The 10,547-nt window shown below is 34.5% G+C and overlaps 1 protein-coding gene across 1 annotated transcript in view; it reads right to left on the bottom strand.

Moving 5' to 3' along the window:
* Nucleotides 1–10,547, bottom strand: part of MRC1 (mannose receptor, C type 1) — a 120,417-nt gene that overhangs the window by 2,133 nt on the left and 107,737 nt on the right. The window contains 4 exon segments of the mRNA XM_006894324.1: nucleotides 574–687; nucleotides 3,007–3,156; nucleotides 4,128–4,293; nucleotides 9,551–9,783. Coding sequence (XP_006894386.1) covers nucleotides 574–687; nucleotides 3,007–3,156; nucleotides 4,128–4,293; nucleotides 9,551–9,783 — 663 coding nt within the window.

Raw genomic sequence — 10,547 nt, 5'->3', positions numbered from 1 at the left:
TATTTATTAAATGTATAATAATTTTTAATTAATATCTATTAACTCAACTTACACTAATCCTTAGGTTTATTATTTTACACTAAAGTAAGTAGTAGTTTACAACCAGTCTTAACTGGGCAAGATACAATGACTATTACATGGAAAGAAACTGAGAAGATGTTTATATACACTTTAGTTGGAAATTTTTTTCTTATTAATACAAATATTTAAATGTCTACCTATTTTGGCAGTATAAGATAGAAATTGTTGGGAAAATCTGTTCCGGAAAACAACGTATTCAAATTTTGTAAATAAACTAGTATAATAAAAAAAGATAAATGGTTTCTTAATCTTCTTAAACTCATTTAGCTAAGGATATATTCTCTTAATTAGCACCTTTGAAAATAGCCTAATGTGTGAGTCATTTAAATTTTTAGCCCTTATTGTTTAAGTAAAAATACCAGTTTGACTTTTCAAATATTTCACATATTAGTCTTTATTTAAGGTAAGAATTTCTGGAACTGAAGCTTTGTTTTATATAACATACAACATTTGGAAGATGTGTAATGAAATAATAGCTCTGCAAAAAATTACCTTCAACATTTCTGTACAATCCTATCCAAAAATTTGTTTTACTTTTAAGTGGCTCAACATGATACGACAGAAAACTAGATTCAGCAGCACTTTCAATGGAAACCAAGGTGGAACCTGCAAAGTATAAAAGGATAATTTTGATGGAAGCACATTTAATTAGTAAAAAATGTTTGATAATTGTAGTATTGATGTTAGGAGTAATAAAAGCCAGCAAATTTCTACTTAAAAGGGATAATTTCAACGAATGTACATTTGCCTTCTCAGAATTTCCACTTCTATTCTGAAAATGTGTAGGGTTTTAATCACCATTTGCATTAGCTCATAGGATACTGAACTAATTGTGGGGGAATATATAAGAAAGACATATCTTAGCAATTGCATGGTTCAACCAGGAATGCACATACTCCTTAGAATCACCAATAATCAATAAGGTCAAAAGGGCAGTGTTTTCCCAACAATAAATATGTGAAAGCAGGAAGGGGTAGACTAGAAGGATTAATAGACATGAGAATTAGAGAGAGGAAGTGGAAAAAGTGAACCTCCATTGGGGGTATTGTAATTATTGTTATAAAACAAAATGTGTATGAATGGCTCAATAAAATACCAATCTGTTTTGCAAATTTCACTCAAATCACCATAAAAATAAAATACAAAAAGTAGTGTATGATTCAGTGGCTAATAATGAGTAAAAATAAAATAGTGAGTTAAAAGTACTCAAGAAGGGAATTATGCTATGGAGGCGTTAAAGAGAGAGGAGATTTATTTCAGGTAGAGCAGCTATAAAAAAAGCATGGAGATACTAGAATGCAAGATATTAAGTAGCAGAAAAGATGAAAAAAAGTAATTTCAGGAAGAGGAAGTAATAAATAGACTGAAAAAAAGGAAGGAAGCACAGAGTTTCTAGACGTACAGGAATGGCTCTGTGTAACAGGCGTGGACAGTGATCTGGTCAGTGAGTAAAAAATAACACAGTTCGGACATCACTGAAGAGGGCAGGGGATTAATATCTAGGGTTTTGTGGCAACAAAATATAGTGTTTTCACAAAATAGAACAATAAAATATTATTTCAGGGGGGTGGGTGGGGAGAAAAGTGCAACAATGAATGAATGGAATTCCAAAATCTCCGTAGATGTTCATTGAAATAAAAATTTTCAAAAAATTAAAAATTAAAAAAAATATTATTTCAGAGTATTAATTGGTTTAAAGTAAGAAAATAGAGAAACTAAAAAATGGTTAGAAGATGATATCTGTTCAAAGAAATAGGAAAAGGGAAAATGGTATACTAGATAATATCTATTTTTTTTTAAAAAAAAAAAAGTTGGTATTGACAAAAAGCAGTAAAGGGACCAAAAAAGAAAGACAAGAAACCATACACACCCAAAAAAAGACAAAACCTGGGTATGACATATAGAAAACAAATGGCAAAACACCAGATGTAAACCCTACTTTTTCTGTAATTACATTAAATGCATATGGATTATGTAAACAGTAGAGGCAAAAGGGACAGAAATTATAAAAACTTCTTAATTATAGCCACACTCTTCAGGGGGAAATTATTCAACTGTGTTGTGTCTATTTGAGTTTTATTTTTTCTTTACACATCTGATAGGAATACTTTCTAAATTAATACTTTCTTATTAATTTTATTTTCTAATGGTAAAACAAAATGGTCTCTGGGCACATTAACACAGAGCTTCTCAATGAGCAGAAGTGAGCACAATATTTTGAATAATACAGTAAGAATTTATAGCATCAGGGCAAAAAGGAAATAGAGTACTTCAATGAATTACTGTTTTCTACCTGAATTCTCTGAAATTTTGAGGCTATAGTGCTGGAAAGTATTGTATTAATGCACACACTACTTATTGGGAGGTCTGTTTAATATCTTATGACCTCATCATCTATTGGTCATAACAAATTATAATCATGTACTATGGGCATTATGCTAGGTTATTCCTTAGACAGGGCATTATGCTTTGGAAGGTGGAGAGACAGTGAAGGAGAGGAAGACCCTCAACCAGGAGTCTTAGCACAATGACTGTGGCAATGACCTTGAGTGTGTCAGAGATTATAAGGATGGCACAAGATAGGACAGAGTTCCAGTCTGTGGTTTATAAGGTCAATATGAGTTGTACTCAACTCAACTCAATAGCACCTAACGACAACATATCATCATCAATACTCATTGCCATCAAGTTGGAACAAACTTATAGCTGACCCTTCAGGAAGCATGAACTTCCAGTGAAGAGCCACATCTGGTTTATAGCAACACAACTCTCTACCCACTAGGCCACCAGAGCTCTTTCTAGTAAAAATTAATAAGGTATTAATAAGAGATTTCTTTATACAGGACTTACGTGTTTATTGTGTGGTGTTACTAGTATCCTAACTTAATATATATGATGTTTTCTTACAACAGAGGTAATACTTACTCATTCGAAGGCATTCCAGAGAAGCTTGGCCCCAGTTCCTTGTATATGAGGACTCTATGTAATAGCAGTGCCCGTGGAAGGGAATCCACGCTGTGTGGTCTGACTCTGGGCATCTGCCAGGCAGCTGTGGAGGCTCAGTGGCAGGAGTGTCTGTTAATAAAACATCATTTTAAATGAAGTCAAACCTAAAATTGCTATTGTTAGACAAAATATCTTAGAAGGACAAGGTCATTTTATTACCTATCACTACAAAAGAAAAACTTCTAATTGTTATCTAGAACATAATTGCCAATATTATTCTTGGGTTTATTTTATGTATGTTTTTCATTTAAACATGTTCAGTAAAAAGTACCATGGTATAGTGGTAATAAATCATTCTCATACTAAGAAAGTAAATTTGTAGGTTCCTCTAAAGAGTTGAAAATTTTTTTAAAAGTCACCTAAAATATGAGTTTAAAAGAGATTTCCTAAAAAAAAAAGAGAGAGAGATTTCCTTTCCATGTAAGATGTTCTTCTTTTTGATACCCTAGTCCCTATAAGCCCTTTTTAGCAACTAAAGACATCAGTGATATAAATAATATTATTATAATTATAGGTCTTATGATTCTAATTGATTTTTATGCATTCTGATAATTTTTTTAACATACAGATGCTTTATAGAAGTTTAAAATAAGCATAAAACCTAGGGAAATTGATTCAGGCTGCAATTTCAATACTAAACATCCAGAAATTCCTAAAAATGAAATAAACTTTACCAATGGAATATTTTTGTATCTCCATTATTCATTCACTGTTGGAACCGAGTCATCTCTGACTCTCCATTGGGTTTCCCAGGCTACAAATTGTACAACAGGAGATTGTCCACATTTCTCTTGAGGAGCCACTGGTGGATTTGAGCTACCAGAGAAGTGCAGCCTTGAGCTAGCAGTGCAATTCCCTATGGACTGTGCCACCATTGGAACTATGCACATGGGTTTTAATGCCACAACAGTCTTTTTTAGGTGAAGGAATACCTTTTCTACCTTTGATACCTGAGGCATCTAACTGTTTAGTAATACCATATATGATATGTAGTGGTGCACTCAGAAGATTTCAAAACCCTTTCCTTTGGATTCTATTACCATCTGATCTTTTACACAGAGCGTGGAAGGTTTCATTGCAATATGTGGTCTTCCAGAAGCCATCCGTGTCCAGATAAACACAGGCTGATTTCAGTTTGGGTTCATCAGCAGCCCAATTGGTATATCTCATTCTCCATTTATCAATCCAGACATATTCATTATTGGTCTGCAGAGTAAAAACAGCCATTAACATGGAGCCTTTGATTAAGGAGAAAAATACTAAAAGAACCAAGCAAGGAGAGAGATTGTGTTTTGACACAAAATCTTGAATTTATATTATCATTGAAATGAAGTATAAAATTATGTTCATTTCAATTAATTTGAAGAACCCTGATATAAATAAGAATCTAATCTGAAACAACATCAGTGACAAAAGATTTCATTAAAGTCACTTAGATAATAAAGGAGTCTAGATTCCATGCCTCCCAGACAGGTAGTCTTTTAACTATATCAATCATGATATCAGTAAATAAAATAAAATCAATTGCTTTATTCTATTTTCTCCACTTACTTTTAATTTAGTTTATTTTAACAGATTTATGATCGTATACAACCTGCTAGCATCAAACATACCATTATCTCATAATATTTTTAACAATTTAAATATTACAGGCAAAACCTTAGAATGATGATGTATACTATTAATCAGAAATATTTAAAAAAAAATAAAGCAAGCGCTCCATTTTTTAACCATATAATTTACCAAAACAATTACAAAAGATTTAATGACAAAATAAAAATATATTATTAACTGGAGTTAGAATTTTATAGTGTTCCAAAAGGTATATACAACTTGAGTAATCAGTAACTATATAAGCATAAAGAAGATACATAATAGTATGGTTTTAGTTATAAATATTGGCACAATGAAAATCTGTTTACTCTTTTTAAAAATAAATTAGTTTATTTTAATCTTCATCAGAGAAATATGGCTGTATCTATGCCTCTGGAAACTACAAACGTTGATAAATGATGATAGTTATAAAAAGACTTCAGGCCTTTTGTTCATAAAGTCGCTATGAGGCATGCTCGACTCAATGGCAACCAACAACAACATAAGAAATTGTTGTTGTTATGTACTGTCAAGTCACCTGTGACTCACAGCAACCCTATGTAAACAGCCCCAAACCCTGCTCTATCCTGTACCAATCTTATTGTCTCTGATACACCTATCCCCACTACCCCAGTCACTGAATCAATTCAACACATCGAAGGTCTTTCTCTCTTTACCAAGTGAATAAATTACTGAAATCAGTTTGTATATTGTTGTTATGTGCCATTGAGTTGACTATGACTCATAGTGACCCTATGAACAACAGCTCTGAACCCTGCTCTATATTAAGCCAATCTCATAGTCTCTTATATAGTGCCCCCATTCCCATAGTCACTATCAATCCATCTCATCCAGGGTCTTCATATTTTGAGCTGACCCTCCACCCTTCTAAGCATGATATCCTTTTCCAAGAACTAGTCCCTCTTGAAAACATGTCCAAAATATGTGAGATGGAGTTTTACAATCCTTACCTACAAGGAGTAACCTGGTTTCACCTTCTTCAGGACAGATCTGTTGGTTCTCTTGACAGTCCATGGTACGTTCAATACTCTTCTCCAGCACCACAATTCAAAGGCATCAATTCTTCTTTTGTCATCCTTATTCTTTGTCCAGCTCTCAGGTACATAGCAAGTAATTGAAAAGATCATGGTTTGGATCAAGTGCACCTTAGTCTCTAAACTGACATCATCTCTCCTTAGCACTCTGGAGAGTTCCTTGACAGCAGAATTTCCTGAAGCCACTTGTCTTTTGATATCCTGACTACAAGTGCCAAGAATGTTGATTGTGGACCGAGCAAGATAAAATTGTTAACAACTTCAATCTCTTCTCCATATATCATAATTCTGCTGATGGCCTGGTGCTGAGAATCTTTATTTTCTTGGTGTTCAGACACAATCCATATTGAAGACTGCAGTGCTTGGCCTTCTGCAGCAAACACTTCAGGTCCTCCACAGTTTTGACAAGCAAGGTTGTGTCATCTGCATAACACAGGTTGTTGATGAGTCTTCCTTCATTCTTGATGCCACCATTCTTCTTCATAGAGTCCACCCTTCCAAGTTATCAATTTTGCATAGATTGAAAAGGGATGGAGAAAGGATATATTCCTGATGCACTCCTTTCTTGATTTTGAATGATGCAATGTTTCCTTGCTCTCTTCCTGATGTCTGTGTTTCCTGGTCTAAGTATATGTTTCATTCACATGAGCATGATCAAGTGTCCCATTCTTCTAAATGTTAGCACAATTTGTTGTGATCTACACAGTCAAATGGCTTTGCACAGTCAATAAAACACAAATAAACATTCTTATGGTATTCTCTGCTTTTAGCCAAGATCCATCTGACCTTGGCAATGATATTCCTACTGTCCTAAACCCAACTTCTGACAGTTCTCTGCTGATGCATTGTTCCAGTCATTTTTGGATAATCTTCAGCAATATTTTGCTTGTGTGTGTTAATTTCCACACTCTTTTTGAATGGGAATGGATCTCTTCCAGTCAGTTCGCCAGGTGGTTGTCCTACAGATATTTTGGCACAACCTGGTGAGCATACCCAGAGCTACATCTATTTGTTGAAATATGTCAATTGGTATTTCATTGATTCCTGTGGCCTTATTTTTGCCAATTCCTTCAGAGTAGCTTGAATTTCCCCTATCACCATTGCTTCTTGATCAAATGCTTTTTTCACTGAATTCTTGTGTCAGCCTATTGTTTCTGGAACAGTGACTCTGTATACTCCTTCCATCTCCTTTTGAGGTATCTTTATTGCAACTTGAGGCTTGAACGTGTTCCTCAGTTCCTTCAGCTTAAGAAATGCCAAGAGAGTTTACCCCTTTTGATTTTCTAACTCAAGTTCTTTGCGTATTTCGTTATATTTTTCTTTGTATTTCTGAGCTGCCTTTTGAAATCTTCTGTTAAATTCTTTAACTTTCTGATTTCTTTCTTTCGCTTTGGCTTCTCAGCATTCTACTGCAATATTCAGAGTCTCTTCTGACATCTGCCTTAATCTTTTTTCTACATTTGTTTTAGTAACAACCTTTCACATTCTTCATGGATGATATTCTTGATATCCAAGAGCTTATCTGGTCTTTGCTCATTAGTCTCTAGAGCCTCAAACCTGTTCTTAAGATGATTTTTAATTGGTTCTTTGCATATGCTTTAGTTTTCTTTAGCTTCAGTTTGAATTTGCATATGAATAGTTGATGATCTGTTCCATAGGCAGAACCTGGTCTAGTTTTCACAGCTAATACTGAGCTTCTCCAATGATTCTTTCCACAGATGTAAGCAATCTGATTCCTGTGTATACCATTACATGAGATCCATGTGTACAGTTACCGTTTGTGTTTTTTATAAAAGGATTTTCCATGAGTAAGTCATTAATTTTACAGAATTCTATCATTCTATCTCCAGTCTCATTTCTGTCACCAAGTCCATATTTTCTGACTACGGATCCTTATTTCTAGTTCTAAATTTTTGCATTCCAGTCACCAATTATTTTTAAAGAATTTTGGTTGCATGTTTGACTGATTTCAGGCTGTAAGAGTTGGTAGAAATCTCCTATTTGGTTCTCTCTGGCTCTAGTTGTTGGTGCATATATTTGAATGATAATGGTTTCCCTTGTGTGAGTATGGATATTATCCTGTCACTCACAACATTGTACTTCAGGAAGGATCTAGATATAGTCTTTTTGACTATGAATGTGACCTCATATTTTCATTTCGGGCATAGTGGATCATAGGCTTGTCTGATTCAAAATGGCCCATGCCAATCCGTCTCAGCTCACCAATGCCTAGTATGTGAATGTTTACACGTTCCATTTCTTTTTTTAACAATGTCCAATTTTCCTACATTCATACTTCTTAAATTCCATATTCCAATTATTAGTGGCTGTTTGCAACTGTTGCTCATTCTGTATTTCCCACTATGAAGACTCAATCTTCAGTGCTATATCCACTAGTCTAAGTATGCTCTATTCCTCCCTAAATTTAATCCCAGAAACCATTAAGTAACTAAAAGCTTAAGTATTCTCTCACTTAAAAATATTACTAATTGTATATAAAATGTACATTTTCTCTCTGTATCATGTCCTTGTGGCAAAAAGATGTACGCTCTCCTCCCCTGCCATTTATAGTCTCTGAAAACCTACTGAAGGGTCAGTTATGAGTCAGTTCTAACTAGAAGACATACAATAACAATCATGTCCGTAGAAGTTCTATAAAGTCTGATGCCAAACGTCTTTCTATCTCTTCTTGGTATTCCTTCCTTATTTTCTATCACGTGGTTAGAATCCATCAAATGCTCTGGGAGAAGGATGAGCAATCTCCTCTCTTGCCACTAACTGCCTCTGAAAGTCCAGTAGAGGGTCAGCTGTCAGTTGGTTCTGACTTGATGGCACACAGCAACAACAAGAGGCCTCACCTAGGAGTCCTTGTGATGCAGTAAGTTAAAAGTCGGTCTGGTTACCAAAAGGTCAATGGTTTGAACCCACTCTCCACTCTGAAGGAAAAAAGATGAGAAAGTCTCCTTCCATAAATGTTTACAGATGAGGTAATACTATAAGGCAGTTCTGGTTCACCTCATAGGGTCATTACCAGTTGAATTTAGCCTAATGGCAGTGAGTCTGGGTTTTTTAAGCTACATCTATATAGTTCTCTTTTCTTTAAGAAGCTGTACCCCACAGAATTTTACATGCACTTCTCTTCTGCTACCTCCCTTAATTACTTTATTGAGATAGCTGTTTCTTCTGCTAGAAAGTTTGCTGGATCGATTGGTGGATGGATGGAAAACGGATGGAGGAAGGTCATGAGGCTTGGAAGAAGATTCATTGTAAGAGCATTTTGACAACTGTAATACCAATCTTATGTTCTTGTCCCATTCATTCCTCTCTCAACCGTTGTCTCTCAACCTTTCTTTCTCTGTTGCAGAATATAGGACAATTTATTGCAATGAGTATTTCTCTTATATGTAGATAGAGGCTTCACAATCTCAGGACCTATAAGAACTCTAAAATGGCTTTTCATTAAAAATTTAAAGTATCCTATCACTCAACAATTGTTGCTCTGGCCTGCCTTCTTAAATCCCCTCAGCATAGTTGTAACCATGATCTTAGGAAGAAACAAATGAGTTTTAAAAATTGCTTATATATAAAATACACTCTTAATATTCAAAACCAAAATGATAGCAAATTAAATGTCTCTTATTTTTCCCCAAAAAGATATTTATCCCCAAAAAGATATTTAGCTTACTAGCTTTTTGAAGACACACATTAGATTTTGTTTAGCTTGACACCATTCACAAATTGTAACAGAAAGAGGACCAATTTTAGTCACAAGTTATCAATAATTTATCAAGTTGTTCACATTTCTAGAATCTTACCAAGTTACTATTCAGTCCAATCCACAAAGGTGTTTTCAAATTTTGCATTTGTATCCACACAAATGCATTGCTGTAGGGATCTAGAATGCTTCCAATTTGAGAATTTTGAGCTTTGCAATAATTTTCTGCTTCATACCATGAAAACTTGAATTGAATGAGTGAATAGCTGCTTTCACCATACTTAATAAAACCATCTGTTGGTTTTGTTGTTGGAGAAACAGGTAAAGAAGGGTCTGAAATAAAAAAATAGTCTTTTCATTAGTATTTTCTAGAAACATTAATGGAGTCCAATCAGTACATAAGTATCATGCATTGTCAAGATAATCAGAACCACCAAGTGTTAAAAATGTTTTCATGAATTAATTTGCACAATAAAGCAAAGTTTATATACTATCATTCTGCTTAATTAAATTTGAAATTTTCCAAACTGTGTTATGAATATTAAAGTAAGTATATGATCATGTTTCCAGACTAAAAACCAAAACCCAAAATCCAATGACTAGCCTATACTTAATGAAAGAATTGCCACAGTCATAAATAATGGACTTTCTGTTTCCCACTACATAGTCAAAACATTATTCCTCCCCTTCCTGCTGTTTGGTCTGTCACACCCATAACTTTGCATATATTTGTATCTATTTGATTCCACCAGTAAGGACTGTTGCTGCAGCACCCTGACTGAAGCTTCCAGAATAAAGTTATAAACTAGGCACTGTGTTTATTTCATGATGAAGCTTAACTTTTACTGATAATTGCCAAAGTTTGTTTTTTTCTTTCCTCCTCCATCTCCTAGCATGAGTGTGTACTCAACGCTTTGGGCCTACCTGTTCTCTAAGTCACTTACTGTCAAAACTTTTAAAAAACACTTGCATTGCATAATTTGGTCTTGTTCTTGGAAGGGGTCAGTTCTTGAAAAAAAGACATTTTCCTGGGAAAGGTAGAGGGTCAGGGAAAGAGAAGATGGACAGACACCGGAACTGTAACAACGGATTCGTAC

The sequence above is a fragment of the Elephantulus edwardii genome, unplaced genomic scaffold, assembly GCF_000299155.1.
Source record: "Elephantulus edwardii isolate Elephantulus edwardi_28Jun2011 unplaced genomic scaffold, EleEdw1.0 scaffold00139, whole genome shotgun sequence".
NCBI classification, from domain to species: domain Eukaryota; kingdom Metazoa; phylum Chordata; class Mammalia; order Macroscelidea; family Macroscelididae; genus Elephantulus; species Elephantulus edwardii.
The sequence above is the reverse complement of the archived record's forward strand: the minus strand, read 5'-3'. Positions and strand labels throughout refer to the sequence as shown.